This window comes from Anabrus simplex, chromosome 12, assembly GCF_040414725.1.
Source record: "Anabrus simplex isolate iqAnaSimp1 chromosome 12, ASM4041472v1, whole genome shotgun sequence".
NCBI classification, from domain to species: Eukaryota; Metazoa; Arthropoda; class Insecta; order Orthoptera; family Tettigoniidae; genus Anabrus; species Anabrus simplex.
The window spans coordinates 12,087,514-12,112,122 of record NC_090276.1 but is presented as its reverse complement, the minus strand read 5'-3'; the positions used below and the strand labels follow the sequence as shown (position 1 = coordinate 12,112,122).

At 37.4% G+C, this 24,609-nt stretch overlaps 1 protein-coding gene across 2 annotated transcripts in view; it reads right to left on the bottom strand.

Annotated features, from left to right (window-relative positions):
* Positions 1-24,609, bottom strand: part of LOC136884354 (CREB-binding protein) — a 263,590-nt gene that overhangs the window by 92,180 nt on the left and 146,801 nt on the right. For both annotated transcript variants that reach the window (XM_067156476.2, XM_067156477.2), the window contains exon 20: positions 951-1,085. In XM_067156476.2, the coding sequence (XP_067012577.2) occupies positions 951-1,085 (135 nt within the window). The remainder of the gene's footprint in view (positions 1-950; positions 1,086-24,609) is intronic.

Sequence of the window (24,609 nt, the reverse complement as noted above, 5' to 3'; positions counted from 1 at the left end):
ACATGATGGCATGAATATATACTGCAATGTATATTAGTAGAAACTTCAGGTCAACATATGGAAAATCACTTGAGCCTATACACTACCGTCTTACTATAGTGCCAACGACATGTACACAATTGAATGAATACATAATCTTGATGGTAAACTGACCACATTTAAAAGACTATCTTAAACCTATTGTATAGTTTGCTGGCCAATAAACTACAAGTCATAAAAATGCTTACTAAAACTATGGACAACATTATGAAAAATACACGCTTTCTGACATATTCTCATCACATTAAATTCCCTGACTTACACTATTTTCACAATCACCTAGAGATCTAAAGCAACACAGGTTTTATATTTATTGTGATCACAGTCATGGAACTATCAGTTTTTTGTTTTGTTTTTCAAGTTGCTTTACGTCACACAAACACCGATAGGTCTTACGGCTACAATGCGACAGGACAGGGCTAGGAGTGGGTAGGAAGTTTCTGTGGCCTTAATTAAGGTACAGCCCCAGCATTTGCCTGGTGTGAAAATGGGAAACCACGGAAAACCATATTCAGGGCTGCCGACAATGGGGTTCGAACCCACTATCTCCCGAATACTGGATAACGGTCGGACTTAAGCGACTGCAGCTATCGATTTCAGTAGCTATCAGTTCTAGATGGAATCTAAATCAATGGCTTGTGGCCTTCCATTTCAAAAATCCTATTTCAAAACTATAACCTGCTTCATGAGAAACCAGTGACAGTATCACTAGGGTATCATGCCCCCGTTAACAACTAAACTTAAATAACTATTGTTAAGGACTTCTAAAATCTGTTCTAAATGTCTACAATTTCATTAAGATCTGAAATTACAAACTTCACAATATACTTGTGTTTTCTTTCCATGAAATACCTACTTTTAACAGCAAAAATAAACAAAACGCACAGCGCAACATTGAACTGAATACTTACCCTTGTGGCCAGATGGTCTCCATATGTAGAACGCAGATCTGGTGCAACTTTCGTCCACAATCATTACACTCTACAAAGGGTTCCATCTCTAAGTGATCGTTCTTCATCTCCTTGAACTGATCCTTCTTTATTGCCCTGTACATAAACACATACCAATAAGACTCTAAATTGACTCAAGACATTAATATGAACATACACATTCGTTCAATAAACAATAATGTCAGTGATGGTAGATTGATTAAACAAAGTTAAAGTTCGATTGTTGTTCTCAATGCATAGGTTCAAACGATAAACACGTGCAATAAGGTGTCTCAGGTTAATGCTTCAACTGGCAGTCAAGAACAAGTTCCTTAGAGTTTTAGATTTTGGAGATTGGGTTTTGATTCTAGGCATCTCATAATCCAAAGTTCAGAAAATTATATTTCCAGAAAAACAAGCAAAACAATTTCAATATTATCAAACATTCTTGGAATAAAAGTAATGGTGTACTTTTATATAACCACTTACTATCATTAGACATAACAATAATAATTTTAGGCTTGCCTCTTCACAGAAACTAATGAATTTTAAGATGTAACGGGAATGAGCTGCTTTTGAAGCTGTTAGGTGGATTTAGAGACTTTTGAAAGCAAGGGAAGTATCTGAACGTAAGAATGGTCATTAGCAGATGGTGGATTTGAACCCAATGCCATCGTCCCTAACTTGCACAAAATTATGTAGTAAATGAAAACCAGATAGAAAATATATGTTTACCTCATAAATATGCAGTGTAAGTCTGTTATAGCAATTTAAGAATCTCTGGTTGACAGTCTGTCAAAAATCTATTATCTATAAAATCTATAAAGAAACATGGTCGCCATGTGATCTAGTCATGTATAGTGTACAGTTCAATACTGTACGGGTCAAGTAATTGTACAAAACCCCAGCATTTTCGCACCTCTACTCCTCATATAAAATAGAAATTCACATTTAAAATACGAGTAGGAGAGACACCACAGAGATTTTAATCTTTAGAAATGGTAGATAGGCCTATAGTTCTCACAGTACACGCAGATACAAGACGTAAAATGGCCTCATGTCAGAAAAAAATAATATCTAGCGTTTCCATATCCCTGTTGGATAGTTTTTATTTGTATATACTGTAGCAAGCTTTCTCGCTTAATATGTTCTCTTTCCTTGTCCGCTGAAGAAACGCCTTAACGAGGTTTTACTGTATATACGAAGCATGTTTTTTAAGTAAGGTCCGTTTTGTTGTAGACACTAGTAGTTTGAGCGCACATCGCAACGAGCACGTGCGTCGTGTACCGGCATGCCTCGGGAACAACTGTGCTCAATTTCAGCTCTGAATCTAACTTGTACGGTTCTGTTCTGTGCTTTCAAAATGTTTAAGACTATCAACTCACCTGCCATATTTGAGGTTCGGTCAGCGATACGGTTTTTGTCAGCAAGGAACCTGTCTGCTGCAGAAATTCATCGACAGATTTGCAAAGTGTATGGTGATACTGTTATGAGTGAAAGCAAAGTGTGTAAGTGGGTACGACAATTCAAAGATGGCCGTGACAACGTCCATGATGAGGACCGCTCCGGTCGCCCTTCTTTGATTACAGACGATTTGGTGGCTTCAGTTGAAGTGAACATTCGTGAGAACAGTTAAAATTGAAATAATTAATAGAGAGATTGAACCTATGCAATACAAAAGAATAAGAAATGTAGTAAATTACATTCCCATTTAATAATAAGTAGAAATGGTACCGGTTTCGACCCTAGTCCAGGTCATCATCAGCCGATTAAAACATGAAAAACAATGCATAGGAAAAGGAAAATGAAAGATCAAGTACAGTCTGGATCAGTAGAAGAGGCGATATAAAACAATGAACGGGGGTAGACACTGTAAAAATCAGAAGAAGCAAGATGTAAGTTCACTCAAAAGAAAACAGTGCGCAATTCTCTGAGCGGCAGTATGGTACACGCAGCGCTAGGCAAAGTCCCACAATGTTTACGAATTGCGGAGAATGGTTAAATGAGCCAGTTTTTAAATACTGTCAGGCACAAAGTCACATCACAATCGAACACATACGAAGAACCATAATCGTGCAGGAGTTGAAGATGAGTAGATCCATTGAAGCAACTTGCCAGCTCCTGGTGATCAGCGAGACACATTCAACATTAGGCACTGTGGTTTCAAATGCCGAAGTAAAATGGAGAATAGCTTGAAGATCCATTTAACCATTCTCCGCTATTCGTAAACATTGTGGGACTTTGTCTAGCGCTGCGTGTGCCGTGTTGCCGCTCAGAGAATTGCGCACTGTTTTCCTTTGAGTGAACTTACATTTTACTTCTTCTGAGTTTTACAGTGTCTACCCACGTTCATTTTTTTATATCGCCCCTTCTACTGATCCAGACTGTACTTGATCTTTCATTTTCCTTTTCCTATGCATTGTTTTTCATGTTTTAATCAGCTGATGACAATCTGGACTAGGGTCGAAACCGGTACCATTTCTACTTATTATTAAATGGGAATGTAATTCCCTACATTTCTTATTCTTTTGTATTGAATAGGTTGAATCTCTTTATCAAGTATTTCAATTTAACTGTAATATTCTTCAATATGGAACAATGAAATTTTGAATTTTAAATATTCGTGAGAACAGGCGCTTCACAATCGAATTTCCTGACGTGTTGAGATCAATGCTTTACAACATTGTTTTTGAACACCTAAAGTTTAGGGAAACTGTGCTCCCGTTGGGTCCCAAAACTCCTTACAGAGGACCACAAAAACCAAAGAATTGAGTGTAGGATGAAGTTCTTGACTTGTTATGACGAAGAAGGTGACTGCTTCTAGAGTTAGATCGTAACTGGAAACGAAACGTGGGTTTCGCATATCACGCCCGAATCGAAGCAACAGAGCATGGAATGGAGAGAGAGAGAGAGAGAGAGAGAGACACTCTCTCTCTCTCTCTCTCTCTCTCTCTCTCTCTCTCTCTCTCTCTCTCTCTCGCCTGTAAAGGTGAAGGCTAAACAGACTCTGTCCCAGCGCAAAATCATGGCGTCGGTGTTTTGGGATAGGCCTGGTGTTTTGTTGGTCGACTTCATGCAACGAGGAACCACTATCAATACAGAAGCATACTGCCAAACCCTGAGAAAGCTACACAGAGCGATTCAAAACAAAAGACGCGGCATGCTGTCAAAGGGAATTGTCCTTCTCCATGACAACGCAAGACCTCACACTCCAGGTCAGACCCGCGATTTATTGGACAGTTTTGGCTGGGAAGTTTTAGACCACCCACCCCACAGTCCTGATCCTGCGCCGAGCGATTACCATCTGTTCCTCCACCTCAAACATCACCTCAGTGGCAACCATTACAATGACGATGCCGTGAAAACGGCAGTGAACTCTTGGTTATCAGAGCAGGTGGCAAGTTTCTATGAAGAGGGTATTTTAAAACTGGTTACGAGGTATGATAAGTGTTTGAACAAACTTGGCAACTATGTTGAAAAATAGAGTGTAAAGTTTGTACTTTCTGAAAATAAATTTACTTTTTTGAAATAACCTTTCGTTGTGCGGACCTTACTTATAAAACACGCCTCGTATAACCGCATTCCACATTTTCAATGTAATACCAACTCAACAATTTTTATGGATATCTTATGTCACTCAGAAACTTTTATATTTTTAAACATTTTGTAATTGTAAATTTCAACAGTAATTAGGTTCAATGAGATGTTAGATGATACACGGAAGTGGGCACAGTCAATCTCTAAAGATAAGAAGTTATTGTTCCTTGTTGGAAGCTACTAGTAATTCTCTATCCACCTTAATTCTGTGGTTAGTCTCCAATTCTAACATTCCTTTTCTGAAGTATATCTCTCCAGATATTCCCAGTCCTATTTGTCCTATCAATATATGGTCATATCTATCATACTGGATAAGTCAACGAAACATGTTATGTCCTATCATATAACGCCCATCTACGACCTGAATGCCCTGGGAGATGGCTCTCGTGGCTCTTGCTGATGAACTTAGTATTGTGCATTACTGTCATATCGTTCAAGTTTAAAAACTTCATGTTAATTCCGCATTGTCATATCGAGCTATATGGCACACAATACTCATCCTAACCACCCGGTGTTAATTTTACCTTAGATCACTCAGGAAGTTTATTCTTTCAGTTTTGTGAGATGGCGATGTGTTATGAGTTGAAGTACTGTACACCAGAAAATTAATAGAGTATTGTTAACATGTACCCATAGAACAGATTCCCTTATTCCGAGTAGACAATCTGTTAGAAGTTTTTTTGGCAATTTTTGAGTGCAGTAGCCATATCATGATTACGCTGTGTGATGTAACTGACAGTTAACACCAGCTTATTTAAATAATTATTCATAAATAATAATAATGTTCTATTAAAGAATTTGGCCAATTATAGACCGCTTAGAACCTAAGACGATGGTACAGAATTTTTACTTTCTACTAGATGAATTCTCAGAAAAACTGTCTTTGTGACTTTCCCAACTGAAGTCAATATAGATCATTATAATGTCGTAAGTAGGATGTAGCAATGTTATCGTATAAAATACTTGATCAAATGATAAAGCGCATATTTCCTAACAGTTCAAAGTTCCAGTCCTGGAACGACCAGGTAACAGACAGCTGCGAACACTCCTCTGCCATTATTCCGTTAAATGCGCGCACTGCTCATTCCAATCAGTGCCTCAAGAGCAGGGATCGAATAGCTGGAATGCTTTGATGAACCAGTGTGTTACGTACCAGTAATATCAGAAAATTTATGAACCAGGGGAATGGTGTGCTAAAGAAGAGAGAGATCTAACTCCCCAGCTACTTCCCACCTATATTCAGGCAGGATGTTTTACTTGCCTATCAGAGATGAGTGGCAGCAGAAGACACAAAGCACATCACAACAAACAATGGTCAATGTGGTGTTATTTTATGAGCTTTCTATATTGTAGGCCTTCACATTTAGTTTTCTTCCAACTCTGTGATATTACAGGACCCCTATGGGAATTAACATCTATATCATCTGATGGCCAAGCAGGCATCAATTTTGTGGTAATGAGACAAGTCTCTCATAGTGTATTGGCACTGCCAGTGGCTCCAAGTAGCCTACGCAGTGGCCTCCACGGTATGCACTAGCCATGTGTCTTGGTGGGTGTGCTACGTACCAACTGGTGAGCCCAACTTAGCACATGGGACCGAAACTCTGGCAACCAGGAACGAGTTAAGCTGGAAAATTTATAATGTACTATAACGGACCATTTATATTGGTATTGCCTATTCCAGTACCATGTTTTGTCGGTAATTTTTAAATTACTGAGTCACATTTGAAGTCAATGTTAGTTAGACAACCAGCTATTAAGGATAGGCAGTTTTGATCAGCTGATTACTGTATAATCCTGAATAGCATCCACTTTTTTTTTTTTTTTTTAATACAGAAATATTGCTGTTTGTATTGTGGTCTCATACTGTTCTGAAGATGTGTCAACAGCGGTTTCATGTCACACGATTTCACAACGACAAATCTCACCCCGTCACTCACTTCTGCGTTACCGGAATCGCACAGTGTAGAAAATGATTAATACTTTGAGTTCCGAGTTAAGAAGCATCAGTGGTAAGAAGGGATAAATGAAAAAAGTGCGGTCATTCACTGTGAGCGAGAAACTTGGAAGATGTAACAGAAGCTGAAACTATTGGAAACCTCCGACTTGGTAAGGAGTTTCAAAAAATGTGAAATTACAAATTGTATGGATGGTAGTAAGGGCAAATATGTATAGGATTGCTGACAGTGATCAAAGTTTCGATGGTGGTAGTTCTGATGATGTTGAATCATGACTAATTTATACATTGTACCAGTTTTATTTCTTTTGTTTTTAATACTTGTAAAGTACTTTAAATTAGCAATTATCTGACACATTTGTAGAAACTTAAAAAAAAAAAAAATGGACAGTAAATATACAATTTATTTTATTCCAAATTTTGTCATTAGAAATTCAGATGTGTGGGTCTTATTCGATGGCGGGTGGTATTCGAGATAATACGGTAATTTAAATACTTTAGTGCAAGGTAAGTCCATGTCTAATAAACTTTAGGGAGCAAATGGAAATTAGCGATGGATACTCAAAAGTTTGACATAACAAGTTATATACCGTAATTTACATTTGGAATTTTGTAAGGCTATTATTATGATGATGATGATGATGATGATGCTTGTTGTTTAAAAGGGCCTAACATCTGAGGTCATCGGCCCCTAATGGTACGAGATGGACGACATGAGATAAGTAAAATACAGTAGAAGTCCGTTATAGCGAGAATCCATAAGCGCGAAAAATTTACTTGCTATAGCGGATTGTCGTTATACCCGATTTTTGTATAAAAGTCGGAAGAACCCCCATACACATTAAAATCGGTATGAAAAGGCAATCAGTTTGTTCAAAACTTGCGTTTCTGCGGATGATATCCACACTACGGCTTACTTGTTTGTTATTTTTCGTGAAAGTGTGAGTTTAATTTCATTCTGAAAAGATTATAGTACCGTGTTTCTCCGAATCCAAGATGAACCCCACTTTTTCCTTCAAAAATGTAAATCAGGTTCAAAAGGTGCTTTGTAAAATCATATGAATGCCTTTATTATATAGTACGCATTTTGAACACCGAACACTGACTTTCGTTGTCCATTTTTTTTTGCGGCTGTACAATAATTCTTTATTTATGCGGGTTTAATAACCATTAACTTACAGTTGGCATTGTATTACCGAAGAGAACTCGCTGAAAATTTGCCGGCAATACCTATTCCATGCATCTCTACAATGCGGCGATCTATCAGGAAAATATTCTTGCTGCCTATAAAAATGTTACTTTTACGCAGTGTCACATATAACCGCCAACCACAACGTGCACATCTCGCTAGCCGGGTTCGGCCTAATCGCAGACGTTGAAGGTCAAGGAAAGTGTTTATTGCGCAATACCTTTTCCACATATCTTTACAATACGACTAACCATCACGAAAATATTCCTGCTGTCTATAAAGCTTAATTTTACTAAGCATCAAATACAATAGATGCGTTATAACTCTGCCATTGAGTAGCCGTGACCTTTCTACGAATTCGAAGACTCGCATATTTTGATGCCATTCTGCAGATTTGAGAAACGTTTCTGTAGTGGTTAATAGAACGTCCTCTCTTCACTATTTTCCAAGATCCAGTGACGTTACACACAGGCAGTGTACAAGCGGTTGTCGCAGCTAGCGATGTACAGTATAATAAATAGACTGTTGTTTATTGTCACCGAGTTTTGTGTGTACGTGCGCGTGCGGGAGTGAAAAGAAGCAGCATGGTTACCGCAATAGTTGCCAGTGGTGTTCGTTACTGTTAGGCCGGGAATGCAAGACAACCCTAACCCTCGATTTCGCGTGAAATTCTGAGAAAAACAAACGTCGTCTTGGATTCACAGAAATATGGTTTCACTCAGAGGCTTCTGTGGCAAACATTTCAGATTTCTTCTTCAAACGGCGTTGCCTAACCTAACCTAACCGTATAATGTATCATAAAACATACTTTTAATGCATGTAGAGAAATGATAACCTCCTCGCTAAAAATTTACATATGAATAGCCTTTCCGAAATGTAACTAGACGCGAGAAAATATGAACTATCCTCTGAAATTAGTGATGTTCTCTGTCATATCTTGAGGTATGCCACATTCTTACTTAACTTCAGCCTTCATTTTTAACGAGTTGACAACTGCTATCGGCCACGTTATTACAAAAACGTGTTATCCTCTTTCATTTCAAATTTTCTTTAGATTACAGAAGTCGACGGGTATTACTAATCAACTCCAAAATCGCCTTCGAATTTCGAAGAGAGAGCTCGCAAATGCACATAGTGGGAAAACTATACCGTACCGAAGATGAACGATCGCATTTTGTGGCAAAAGTTTGTTTTCTTATTCAAACAGCATCACCTACTTAACTGTACTATACGTATCACGAAAACACGCTTAAAACTAGTGTATAAAACACGTCTTTTCTTAAACTAACTTATATATATGACATACAGTTGCAATATTGTACAGAATGACATATACGCCAGTTCACGCTAAGACGTGCCCCATTTGTATGTAACTAAATGTACATCATCATCATATGGCATTCCTTCAACACCACAATCTTAATCAAAGCTTCATTATATAAATATGTATGTATGGTTCAGCTGAAGATGACCTTGAATATGAGGTCGAAACCCGTCCTGTAGTTTAATATATACAATAAATAAGTATTGATTGGTGGAAATCCTCTCCTATTTTTAATTGTGCAATTGTCAATACGGAAATGAAGATTATAGATTACGATATTAGGCACGGATTTCGCCGACCTCGTGAGGGAAGCAGACGTCTTCTTCCCCTGCTGTGCCGGCATAGGTTTTTTAGCCGGCACAGGCTTATTGGTGGTCGAAGGCTGGGATGGACCCGCCTTCAAGCTCTTTCTTTCTCTTTGGAACGTTGCTCACAGGAGCAAATGCCGCTTTGGGCGCAGCGATCTTCTGGGAAGGTGTTCCAGTTGAAAATGACGAACCTGGAAGGACTGTGCTATCATGCTTGGACGGTGCATTCAGAGAATTAAACTTATGGCGCACTTCCTGGTAGGAAAGACCATTCAGGGTCTTGATGTCCTGGATATTCTTCTCACTCAGATAGGTCGGACTGTTCGATCTCGAGGAGAATGAAGACCAGAGCAGTTAGTACACTTGTAGGGAGGTGTGCATTCCTCCGCGCCGTGATCTACTCTCCTACATGGACCATATACAGACTGATTCGAACGAGATACCATGTGTCCGAATCTCTGAGATAGATAGCATCGCATAGGAGGCGGGATGTACGGCCTCACATGGCAACGATAGGTTGTTACCTTGACTTTCTCTGGCAACACTGACAATTTGAAGGAGACTATTAACGCACCCGTGGCAAAGTATTCACCATTGACTTTGCGCTTAATGCGCCAGACGTGTGTCACGCCACGGTCCTTCATGTCTTCCATCAATTCATCGTCAGTGTTCAGAACAAGATTACGGTGGTAAAGAACTCCACGAACCAGATTCAAGGGTTTGTGCTCTTCCACTTTGATGGTGATTTCGCCAAAGTGGTCGCACTTAAGCAACCGATCTGCTTGGAGCGCAGTGCTTATCTTCAGAAGCAAACCACAATTCCCCATTTTCTTCAGATCCTCAAGTTCACCATATATACCTTCAATGTGTCGACTGAAAAGAATCAATTTGAACAGCTTGAAATCTTGCCCATCGGTTCTGGTAGCAACCAAGAACCTAGGGAATCTGGAACCCAGATTAATACGCTGTGCTTTTTCCCACGGGAATCAAATGTTAAAGACTTGGGTAGCCAGGCGGAAGTAGTTTCGACACCATCCCCGAAATCATCCTCCCCGAATGCCATCCACTACAATCAGTGACTCTGTAGCAGAACCAAGCAACCAAGGCAATACCCACCTGGTCATAGCCGATACTGCCCGGGGTCCAATGTTGGACGATGCCTAATATGGGAGGACTGTGGCAATGAGCACTAGGACTGCGTTCCTCCAGTCACCCGCAATAGCATGTACCCCATAGCATGTACAGAGCACTAAATATTGAGAAAAAATAAATAAAAACAATTAATAAGAATATGTCCTTCTCGCATTCGGCTGTGCGGGGACCTGTGTTGTCAAGCGGATACTACTGCAAGGGTACGACACTCGCACCCGCTTCCTGGGTGATTACTCACACGGGCTTTCGGTCGTAGTAGCACACGTACGAGGTCCATCTCCAAGCAGCACGCACATCTAAAATTTTGAATAGGTTTACAACTAACTCTCAAAAACAATAAAAAATAATGAGGGGACCATGGCCGCATGACCGCATGACCCTTTTAGTCACCTTCTACGACAGGTAGGGATTACCAGTGAATGTATCCAGCCCCTCCTATACACAGTAGGTCCAACACAAAATACCCAACCGTAATCCATGTCCGCCTAGGTCGCCCCTTTTAGTCGCCTCTTCAAGACAGGCAAGGGATACCGCGGGTGTATTCTACAGGTGCGTCCCCCACCCGCAGGGTGTTCTTAAGACTTTGTGGCCATACTTTCCCAATTCTCATCGTATTAATCTATATAAAAAATAACTCATTTATTGCGTCATGAATTTTCGCTATTACCGCTTGGTACGATCACATTTTTCCTAGCCCAGAAAATGTTATTTGTCATGCCCCGTTAAAGAATGAGTTCCAACTCGGGTAAGAGCCGTCGCCACAGTTGAGTGATTACAAGAAAAGGCCTTGAATTCCTGAACTTCACAGGAAACTTGCACCTTCGGGGAGCAAGCCATTAGCCTCAGGAATGTTCAGTTTTGCTTGCTGGTTAGCAGCGAGATCGCTGAATAACAGTGAGCCTATTTGTGCTTGTATTTTGTATTCCATTCATTAGTTACGAATGTATTTCGTGTTGAGTGGTACAGTGAAGAGTAGCAAATATTTGTCATGTGATACAGTAGGCTATATTTGGATTAGGAACATGCGCGAAGAGGTCGCAAATGTTGAATTCACAAATTCAACCTTCGACTTGATCATTTGAGTTGGTCGAAGTTTATTCAAAATGGTGGCCAAAGTCACACTTCCAATTCATTTTATTACAAACTATCTACTTCATATCCATACCGATATGACACTCTAACAATCAAAGAAATGTTTATCCACCTAATCGATACTTTTATTTGCCTTTGGCAATTTTATAAAATCATTAACAGTACATGTTTCGACTGCTTTGCAGTCATCAGCTATATTTACGTAAGCTTAGGTGTAAATAAGGTAAAAGTATGCACAATATATGTTCTCGTATTAACCGTAATTTCTCATTGGGGGAGGATGGTGGTGGTGAGGGAAAAGGGGGGAGGGGGGTGTAAGAAGGCTTAAAAAGTTATTAATAACTAGAGCCCGGATTTCCATGCAAATGCATGTTTTTAAATAAGCTAGCTACACTTCTCAAACTTTGCAAATATTTGTTTTACGGCTTAACAATTCCAAATAACCGTTCTTTTTCCGTGCATGTTTGCATGTTTTGGCATTTTTCGGAGAAAATTCATGCATAATGCATATTTGGAAGATTTTTGATTTAATAGCGCATATTTGGACGTTTAATATTGCATAATATGACTTTTATTCTGACTTTGATGCATATATATTGTTAACTTGCATCATAGTGCATTTTCTGAATGTTAGTTTGCAGAATTTGGGACAATTTTTCACGTTGTAGGCTACAGTATGTCTATTACTGAGAGACCGAGAGAATGTATTCCTGGCATCCTATGTGACAACCATAGTTAGTAGCCTACATACGGTACAGGTCCTACAGTATAATGCAATTAACCAAACACTTTCTTATCTATTGCTTGAGTAAACAATGGCGTAAGTCGGAAGGCCCCACGTCGAAATCTAATTCTTAGGAATAAGGTGTCCTAGTTTTACAGTTGTACATTGCTATAAACTGAACCGTAAATTGTGTATTAATCATTGATGGCTCATTTTTCGTCTGTTAGACGAACAAAAGAAACCTTGTATCACACTTCTGTGGCGCCGCGTTACTGGGATAGCAGCTTGTTTACAATGTCAGGTTTTTCATTGAACCCTCTACCATTGTTATCCTGGAATGTCCTACCCGGAACTCTGAATCATCACACGTCTGTGTTATCGCAGCAAGCAATCGCCTGCAATCATCGCATGGAGAAGCAGCTGCCGCAGATAGAGATAAGTTGAACAAACTAATTCGTTCAAATCCTGATTTTGAATTCGTCAAGCTTATAAAAGACGTATTGTGGTGAACATGCAAAAGACGTACAATTTGACTTCACTTTGTCCAAATGTCTTCATTGAATTATGCATCTATCACTTCTCGTGACGTAAAAAGATAATTTTCTGTGCTTAAGTATGTGCTGAATGATAAACGGATGAGCTTAAATCAAGACAATTTGGAGAAATTAGGGTAGTTTTTGTTCATGTTTCAAAACGAACTGAATTTTGATAGTGCGTATTTTCCAGTTTATTGTGCATGTTTTGCCATATGATAGTGCATGAATACATGCATATTTTGAGATTTGATAGTGCATGGAAATCCGGGCTCTATTAATAACTTATCCTTAACTAAAATATTGTTAAATTCTCTTCTTCCAATAAGATAAAAAATCTTGGTCTTTTTTAGCTTCTGTTTGGAAGCGTATTTGAAAAACAAGGATTAACTTTTCACCAACTACCTACCTTAATATGTTACTGACGTATAATTAAAAAATATTCTTAACTAAAATATTAATAAAATCGTATGTCAGCTTCCAGTTGAGTTAAAATCTTTTTTTAAGTCCCATTCATATTGTGCATGAAGGCTTGTTGAAAAAGCTGATTAACTTGCTTTTCTTATTGACAAAGGTAGATTCCTAGAATGCCCTTGCATCTCACTGTTGGGATGTGTTTAAAAGTTATTACTGTATTTACCTGAATAATCCCTGCTGTCAAATAATGCCCGCACCCTCATTTTAGAAAGGCTCATTTTGAAAAAAATGAAACGAACTAAAATTCCTTTCATCGGAAGAGTAACTTAGGCATAAACAAATATTTCGTATCACTCCGCGAGGTCCACGTGGTCCTTACGCAAATATCACTGCTATGAAATATATTTTCCATGAAAATGAGCACGTAGGTCTACTTACGTGACAGGTCTTTCATTAATCTGAACTTGCAACAGGCTTGATTCCCTGTAGATGGGAAGAATCATTGTCTCTTGCATCACTAGAATCCTCTCCTAAATTGCTTACAAGTTCATCACACTCCACGTCTAATGCCCGTAGGCGGCTGGAATATCTAATTGAAAGATAAAATCACAGCGACGAGTAATATGATCAAAATTATGCAAGTAATAAACGTCCTAGATGGATAAAAGAACGTGCAACATATTTTCAGGACTACGACGAGTCTGATTTTCAGACACATTTTAGGTTATCTAAAGCTTCCGAACATAACCTGGAATTCCCAACACATAGGTAGGTCTAAAATCAATTCTTGATTCTAGCTAATATCTTGTACGGTACACGACTGGGTGACTTTAATGAAGAATGAAGGAATACTGACTTATTTTTTGAGTGACGTACAAATGTGTAGGCTATAATTGGTTTTTCTTATTCCCTTTGTTAATGCTTTTTGCCACCAAGTTCAATAACAATTCACTCTCTTGGAAAGTCATATTAGGCTTCTTTCTCCATTTCTGCTCAATGGCGGACATAATTTATGCAAATTATTTGCAAACCCCGAACGGAATCAAAAACTTGTTTACAATTCGATAGTGGCGGCAACATGCAGTCATTTGTTTTCTGTATGTCAGTGTGAAAAAATGCAGTTCAAACTGAGATTGAAACGAAAACTTAAGTTTTGGTAAACCGAGATAATAAATTCTGTGGTGAATACGGAAGTGAACGTTATCTGAAATAATGACATATCCGAGTTTTGAAAATCTAAGATAACAGCAAAAGTTACCGACGTTGGTGAACACAGGCCTAAAACACTTCTCACTGGACAGTAACATGACCGATGGTGGATAATTCTTTTTCGTGCAATGTAAACACTTGAAATAGACACACCGGCAAAATTTTATGTTAGTTTTGCGATACAGTAAAACCTCGTTAATTCGAAGTCTTTGTAATACAGAAATCGGACTTCCAATTATGTGATTTCGAATTAACAGCCATCTTGTAATTCAGAAATGCCAACCCTCACCAGTTTTTGCGGATTCTGCTTTTCCGCGTACTGCATGCTACGTGATATTGTGGCTTTCCTTAAAATGCTGAATACAAAAGAATTACGATTTCACTCTATTTTCAACTGTGAAACACACCGAAGTGAGTGAAAGTACGAAAAGCTACCCCTGCAAATTCCAGAAGACGCGTTCTATCGTGACTTGGAGAAATTTTGAATTTAAATTACTCTGTAAAATATGGTGCTATTCTTAAAAGATGTAAAGTCAGTTTAGAATTAAAAGTCTGAATTGTTTTCTGTTTAAATATGATATATGGGGACAGTTTTCTTCCATCTACAGTTGCACAAAGCATAACTGTACACTCAGCATTGAAAACTAGGTGAGCCAGGAGCGTGTTGGCAACCTTGACGCAAATAAAAAACCCACCCCAATTTCGTGCCTCGAATTTTTTAAAAAAATATGCGGGAATTATTCGCGTAAATACGGTATGTACATAGACCATATAATTATGCAGCTCGCGACACTATCTGCAACCGGCAGAAAATAGGTGAAAATAATTTTAAACGTTTTTCTGAAAGTATTGCATTAAGAATTATCTCTTAGGAAAAGAAGGAGGATATGGGTTTGAAAAATCCTAACTTACCCCTGTCTAGATTCACGACTTTACTTTCCTCTACCTTGGGTGTGGATCTGTGTCCTCCATCCTCGATCTGGTTTAGTAGCAATGTGTTATAGCCTGCTTGCTAGCATGGTTCGACAGGGAGACAAGAGCATGTCGTCATCCAATTCATTGCCAAAGAGTGTGACCGGAAAATAACGTTTAATGACCCACTGCTCCGAAATAAAAGGCTACCATTTTTTTCAGAAAGAGTGTAATTTGCAATAATAATTTGACATTTTTCTTAGCTCCCGTGCACATTTTCATATTTGTTTGTTTGGTGTTTTTCACAACTTTCAGTGCACTCATTTTATAAGCCCAGCGGAAAAGGTTAGTTCTCTCATATTTATCACACCTTTTGATACTTTGCTCTCAGGGTAGGTATAGATTACACTGTACTCATGGATACACAATGTAAAATACCCTCATGTCGGATGAAAAAAAAGTATTTAGTGTTTTCATATCCCTGTTGGATAATTTTTAAACACATTCTTTTTTGTTGTCCCTTGCAAAAATGTCTTAACGTTTTACTGTACATAGTATTGGGAATATTTTGTAACACATCTTCAGCTTTGAATATGAAATTTTAATTTTAATATTTTGCAGTCATATTTCTGTAAATAGTGATCATTCCCCAATTATAATAGGGGTAGGTATTTTAATTTAAGGATTTTTTTAAACATATACCACCATAAGCAGATACAATCTCCATTTACAGGTGGATTTTATACAACATAATGCACATTACAAAAGAACAGAATTTGTGAATAAATAACAAGAAAGTAGTATTTAAAAAACTGAAAAAATAAGAGAGAGAAAAACAAGGTAAATAATACAACAAATTTAGGTTGTTTCCACTAGCACATTAACATTCTACTTCTTCTCCCTTGCTTTTCTCACACGTATGTGTGGGGTCGTGGGAGTGAACTGTCGCACATGTTGATTTGGCCCCGTTTTGATGTCAGATGCCCTTCCTGATGCCAACGCTATACAGAGATGTAATCACTATTGCGCGCTTCTGTGGTGGTTGATAGTGTGGTGTGTTGTCTGAATATAAAGGGGAGAGTGTTGGAACAGATATGAACCCCTAGTCCCCAAGCCAGGAGAATTAATCAGAAGTGATTAAAATCCCCAAACCGGCCAGGGATTTGAACCCGGGACCCTCAGAACCGTAGGGCAATACGCTGACCATTCAGCCAAGGAATCAGACAGTATAAATAATATTATTACACAGCAATGCAATTTTCCTAAAAATAATATATTTAACAAAAGCTGTTATACCCATTTTTAATTCAAATAACTACAAAATAATAATGCAATAGATTTTAGATCAGAACAAAACTACAGCACGAAGTCTCGAAAAGTCATGGTGTTGATCAGCAATTTTGTTGAGAGATTACACATTCAAACTACTGGAGCATTTTTACGACTCAATGTTTGGAGTGTTCGCAAGAAAACTTTTGTCTTGTCTGTAAAATTATTATGTTTACATTTAAGTTCACTCTAGCAAGTAACTGTCATCACTCATGTTATTTATGAATTTGTATAAGAATATCCCTTCTGTTACATACTGACGAAAGTTTAAATTCTTTTAGCAAGTTGTATGAAACTTTTCTTTCAGTGCTGAAGTAGGATGCGTTCTGTAATAAACTTTCTCCGAACTGTTTCGAACTTATTTGATGATGATGCTTGTTGTTTTAAGGGGCCTAACATCGAAGGTCATCGGCCCCTCGAACCTATTTAAATGGGACTGATGATGAATGAGTTGTCCGCACAACACATGCATATTCAAGTTTACTACACACAAATATAGTATAGAGAGTAATTGATGTACCAACATTTTTAGTTCCCTTGAATTCCAAATCATAAAACCTAAGGATCTGTAGGCTTCTTCTGTAAGATTTTCAATGTCCCCTTTAAAGGACAATGTACTATCCATTAAAATTTCCAATTCTTTCACCAATTTAGACCTCCCTAAAACAAAGTTATCCATTTTATATTCAAATAGTACTATAAATTTACTCCTTGAAAAGGTTATTGCGAGACACTTATTGATATTAAAATGCATTTTGTTGTTCCTAGTCCACATACAGTAAAACCTCATTAATTCGAAGTCATTGGGATGCAAAAGTTGGACTTCAAATTAAGTGATTTAGAATTAACAGCCAACTAGTAATTCGGAATGCAGTGTTGCAAAATATTTTTTAAGACTCGTTACTGCATACAATTAACCTTGATTCACAGTTTAAACCTTTCAAATGCCACGGAAAAAATCTATTTGCAAAATGTATCCAACAAGGTGCATTTACAGCATTCAAACAATACACTTTGATAACTCATTGACAAGCATAAACTCACACAATGAAAGAAAAATAAATCATGATTCAAAGATGAAGAGAAATCTATATTGGCACCCCTGTGCGAATGCTTTATTCATTGGATTACTGTAACACTATGCATTTTTTAAATGCCTTGTACTTGCACGGAAAGCGCCCAACGACCTTAAAACATCATGACTCATCCAAATTTCCTATGACGAGAGAAGGAAGTCTCTTGCTTCTGTGTGCATTGCAACACAGTACAATGACCCCCACCATTGTACGATTTCTCGGTTGGCACTTTTCTCCTTTAAAACCGTGTCCGTTTGGGCTCAGCATTTAAAAAGAAGAAACAATGCAGTATCATCGGCATTGACAATATTGTTTGGTGCGTACAAATTGATTACATGAGCCAAGCTTTTTCGCCAACTGTTGGCATGGCCAGTGTTCACGGATTCTGCTTCTCTGCACACTGCCTGCTACGTGATATTGTGGTGTTCCTTAAAATGCAGAATACAAAAAAATTACGATTTAACTCGTATTTAGCAAACATGAACCACACTGTACACACAATGAAGTGAGTGAAAGTACAGAAAGCTACCCCTGCACGCTCCTGAAGACGTGTTCAATCATGAAGTGGATAAATTTTCATTTTAAATTGCTCTTTAAAATACTATTTTTTTTTAAATGTAAAGGCAGTTTGAATTAGAAGTCTGAATTTCGATAATGGGACTGACATTGTTCTTCAAACTACGAATTATCCGCATTTCGAATTAAATCATTTAAATAACATGTAAAACCGTACCTTACGTTTCTAGGAACGAGGGCCGCTTCGAATTAGGCGGGATTTTTAATTAACCAATTTCGAATTATCGAGGTTCTACTGTATACATATTACTGATACCAGTCTGTAATTTTAAAGCATCCTCGTGAGTGGTGACAGTTCTGTACAATTTAACCTCATTGGTAGAGGCATGATTTTTTCACATTAACGATAAACGCGACAAAAAATATTTTGAAGCGATTTTGCGATATCTTTACGAATCATATGTTTCTGGTTAAGAAAATATGGATATTATGTTCGCGAATTAAAGCTAATTAAAGCAATAAGACCATTTTAAAGCGAAATTCAATTATTTCACGATAAGCGCGATATTACAGCGAAATCTGTAGTGAGTAACGAACTTGATATTTTGTTCCAGATTATGTATGAAAAGAAAAGGAAGAGCAAACAAAGATTCATCAACAGGAAAGAAATATGTTATCATTCATGTTCTGGAAAATCTCTTTAAGACATGGCATCAAAGAAAAGGGGTTGGCTCCAGGCTTCTTGCCAAACGAAATGTTTGGGATGTTGTTCTTGTGGTGGCTGGTAATCCAACCCCAGCCTGACTCCTCACGGCATTGTGCAATCCTGTAATCCCTAATGATGTCTACAAGCAGCACAACTGAATGGTGTAATTCGGCTTCGTGGTCACGTAAAATTAAGAAAGTGATCACACACAGTAGCGAAGATGGGTCGCTCGAAAAGTGTTACGGTGCACAGCAGAGCTAAACAGTTTGCGAGTGAAGGTTTATACGTTTCGGAAAGCAATATTTTAATGTGTAAATATTGTAATGTTCGTATCGAGTGGGAGAAAAGAGATACCATCTCAAAACATTGTTTTAAAAATAAGGAACATTCAGAACGTAAATTTAGCACTCCAACAGTGAAACGGCAGCCAACAATAGTACTCCCATTAGATATGCAAAAGAAAGCTAAGAGTGAAAAAATAGAATTTATTCACGAAACAGCAGCGATGCTACTCAAAGCCAACATCCCCCCGGTAGAAGGTAGGCGACCCTGCTGTCCAGAAATGGCTTCAAAAGTATGTACCAGGTATATACAGTCCATCAATTAAACCTCCACAATCAACGATCAGTGTTAGTAAGACTAGGTTTTCTAAGACCTCTTTCTGATAAAGTTTTTTCTTTCTTCTATAGGTTAGGATTTGGGGACTTTCCCACAGCCAACCAACTAAGGAAACAATGATTAATTTTAGAATTTCATTAAAGCGAAATAAAGCGTTATGGCAATGCATATTTCGCGAAATAACGCGAAAATTAGTATCCTTTTTGCAAAATCGTACAAAAATTAATGTGAAAAAATCATGCCTCTATTCATTGGCATATATTAGACATTTTGATAGCCTGATGACCTTTGGTAAGTCATTAATATTGTGAAGAGAAGAAGCCAGATGTAACACTGAATACAAATGATTTTCTTTGGATATACATAACAAATTGTTTTCTGCAAGAGAGAGATAAGATGATACTAATTCTGAAAACTCTCAGGACAAACCATAATTAGAAAGTTTTTGCAATAGTATATCATGATTCAGTTCATCGAAGGCTTTTAAAAAATCAGTGTAAATCACATCTGTTTGATTCTTGTTATTCATTCCATTAAAAATACCTTGAGTAAAATTTGCAAGATTATTAACTGTGGACCTGCCCAAAAGAAACCATGTTGAAAGGAAACAATGTAACATTTTACATGAGCAAAAATTCGGCAATAAATAATTTGTTCAAAAAACTTTGTTGGAGCACACAATATTGACACAGGTCTATAATTTTCCAGATTTGCATTATCACCAGACTTGAAGACAGGACATACTCTGCTAAATCTTCCATAAATCCAGAAATATCTGAATGCTTATATTTAAACAATATATTTTACATGTAAAGGTTTCATCAATATTCCACAACATCCTTTTAATAGACAGAGTTATACCACCTGGTCCACTTGACTTGCTTCATTTAAGATTTTTAATTGCATCCTGATACGCTTGCTAATACTATATAATGGCAAGATGCGAGATTCATATAACTCGGTAATAACGTAAGAAGATGCTTTGTCTGAATTTTAAAAAAACCAAACCCCATGGCACTACAGCCCTTGAAGGACCTTGGCCCATCAAGCGATCGCTGCTCATCCCGGATGGCTGCAGTCACAGCAATCATCATCTTGTAATGAACTGAAGCTTTCTTCAACTTCAGTCACTGATTATTTCTAAAGCACCCCGATACTTGCTTCCCGAATCAAGTTCCAAAAGACAATCATCACCCAGGTTCAAATGACAATTGTGCTGTCACCCGTACTGGTCAGCTATTTTGTACCTTCCAGCTGTAAACACAGCGCTCGATGTACATTCCGTGGATTTACAGCCCAAACTGAACCAAGAATTCAGAAGTCCGTGGATTCTCCAATGTCTAGGTATTGTTGATGGTTATGAATTTCATGTTTTTGGTCCGTATTGAACAATATATAAGTAATAATAATAATAACTTAAATGTTTCCACCTTTTCAATACAATATATTCACAAATTTACAAAATTATACGGTACCGGTACTAGTTTCGACCCATCTAGGGGTCATCATCAGCCGTATTGGAGCAAAGATCATTTGTGGCGAAATCCTAAGACAATATTATTTTAAAGAATAACAAGTGAAATGAGATGTTATGGTAATAGTTAATAATACAAGGAATATACTTAATAAGAGGTTTTTAACAAAGAATAAAGTATAAATGGGGTGTTGTAAAAATTATAATCATGGAAATCAGTAAGTTCTTGTATTGAAATGAAATATGGCTTAGGAAGAGGGCTTAAGGTGGGGCTGAAGGGTGCGGAGAAAGTGTAATTGTCTTGGAAAAGTACCTTTGATTAAATTTAGGATTGAGTTTAGGTTGGCTGCATTATTGTTTCTGAGGAAAGTGATAAATAGATCGAAGAGTATGTTGGGTTTCTCTGAGATTTCATTGAGATTGTGACTGGCATTAAAGTATTGGTCTAGGTGTATGTAGTAATTTTCCATTACGTTCAGTAAAGGGCCCTTGTTTGCTAATACGAGGATGTCCATGTCTTGTTCAATATGTTTCTTAAGAAAAAATTATCAATTCTTATCCAAAAAGTCTATTAAAAACACATCTGAGCTAGTAGAAAAACTAAACAAGTTCAATTTGCAACCGGATCACTCCATCCACTCTTTCGATATTGTAAACATGTACCCAAGCATACAAGTATCAAAATTAATTCCGATAATTATAAACAATTTAAACAAAAACAGCCACTTAAGCAAACTAGAGATACAAGACTTTATCACAATATTAAAACTTATCATCGACAATAACTTCTTCACTTTTGACAATGTCATATATCAACAAAATGGTTTGGCAATGGGGTCACCGGCCTCAGGTATCTTAGCAGAAATATACCTGGACTTCCTCGAATACACCAAAATTGACAACGAATTCGAAAACATTCTCTTTTGGGCCAGATATGTCGACGATGTCTTTGTAATCATGAATGAGAAATCAATTAACGCACCCACCACCCTCTTAAGACTCAACAATATTGATCCTCATATCAAATTCACACTAGAATCCGAATCAAATCAAAAAATCAACTTTCTAGATTTAACCATCACTAGAAACTCAGATTCTTTCAGTTATAAAATTTTCAGAAAACCCACTCAAACAGCCTCCACCATTCGCCAAGATTCAGTGCACCCCCAGTCCCACAAACGAGCCACATACAACAGCCTAGTTCACCGAGCCTTCAGCATACCTATGTCCAATAAAGATCTAAAAAACGAACTCAACACAATCCGCGGAATCGCAAAATTCAACGGCTTCAGCAATCATTTTATAGAAAGGATAATCAATAAACACAAACATCGCCCAAAAACTACCCTCAAAAAAGAAATAACCAAACCTCTAACATTTTCCACCTTCACGTTCAACAATGATATCTACAAGTTAACCAACATCTTTAAGAAACAAGGCGTTAAAATAGCCTTCAAAACCAACAATAAGAACATGAATGTTTTATACAATACTTCACACATCAACAAGACCAGCAGTTTTTTAAAATCAGGAGTTTATAGGATCAAATGTACCACCTGTAAAAAAACCTACATCGGGCAAACCGGGAGAAACTTCATTATCAGATACCACGAGCACACTAACGCAATAAAATACAACAAGTTTTCAGCCATCGGCCAACACATGCAAGATTATAACCATAATTTCACCAATATTGAACAAGACATGGACATCCTCGTATTAGCAAACAAGGGCCCTTTACTGAACGTAATGGAAAATTACTACATACACCTAGACCAATACTTTAATGCCAGTCACAATCTCAATGAAATCTCAGAGAAACCCAACATACTCTTCGATCTATTTATCACTTTCCTCAGAAACAATAATGCAGCCAACCTAAACTCAATCCTAAATTTAATCAAAGGTACTTTTCCAAGACAATTACACTTTCTCCCGCACCCTTCAGCCCCACCTTAAGCCCTCTTCCTAAGCCATATTTCATTTCAATACAAGAACTTACTGATTTCCATGATTATAATTTTTACAACACCCCATTTATACTTTATTCTTTGTTAAAAACCTCTTATTAAGTATATTCCTTGTATTATTAACTATTACCATAACATCTCATTTCACTTGTTATTCTTTAAAATAATATTGTCTTAGGATTTCGCCACAAATGATCTTTGCTCCAATACGGCTGATGATGACCCCTAGATGGGTCGAAACTAGTACCGGTACCGTATAATTTTGTAAATTTGTGAATATATTGTATTGAAAAGGTGGAAACATTTAAGTTATTATTATTATTACGTCTAGGTATTGCTCGAGAATCACTAGCTATTAAAATTCTTCCATTAAAAGAAGAGAGAAGACCTCCCAGTGTGGTCTTGCAGTGCCAACTTCACCGTGGCTCACATCCTTACAGAGTGAGCTGATCTCTCTGGCCTACGATGGAAGTTCAGTCTGCAGGAAACACATGAACTCATATTAGCCAATGACATGAAAATTGTTGATGTTGTCATTTGCTTTATGTTTGAGAGTGGATTATTCATGGGTATGTAAATTTAGGTACGTGTTACCAAGGGAACTTACATTCCCTTTTGGTGTGTTTGTGACATTTTCAGCTTGAAAAAATAAATTTTGTTTAATTTTTTGATTCACTTTCAAATTTCTCTTTTGAGTAATTAAATGTATTTTATATGAATTTTTGTCTAATTGTTCTCGGAGTGAACATTATGCCGAGACATTTCCGACATAAAAGCACACCAGAAAATCACGATGTTGGAACATTTCCGACATACAAGCGTGGAGGGTTAATCTTTTCCATATCCTGATATGAGGTTTTTTAATTTGTTTTTAATGTCACGTATGTTGAGTTCGTCCATTATTTTCTGTATACAGGTTCGAACTAGTATCCCACACACACTGATAAATTTTGTATATTTCATTAAAGTCTATCATTGCACTGGATTTCCACATTAATTACATTGTTATTACATAAATGTAAATTAACAAAACACAACAGTAGTAGCCAATGCATGTATCCATGCTGCTGCGAACGAAAAGAGGCAGTACATATTTACAAGTATGTGTACCACCTATAGGCTTTAGCTAGAGCCATGGAATCAGGCGTTACACACTTCAAAGCTAGTAAGGGTTGGTAACAAGATCAAAATGAATTAAAACAAGCATCTGAATGTTGTCCAGGTGGTTGGGAAGAAATGGTGTTGAAGGTTGTCTTAAAACAAATTGAACTTTGAAGTATGATTCATTTCCTGACAATCAAATGCAAATTGAAGCTTTTCAATTTCATTTTAGATAATCTTTTCCTAAAAATATGGTAGCAGATTATTCATCTATATACAGTTAAATGGCATAAGTTTTTCTCAGAAATAATATTGCGAATGGATCCAAATATATCTAACTAAGGTTTCTTCTTTTGCACTCGTTTAATGTCGGACTAGCGTCTTAAGGTCTTTATGAACAGCAGAGGACAGGGCTAAGATTTTTGGAAGTATGGCCT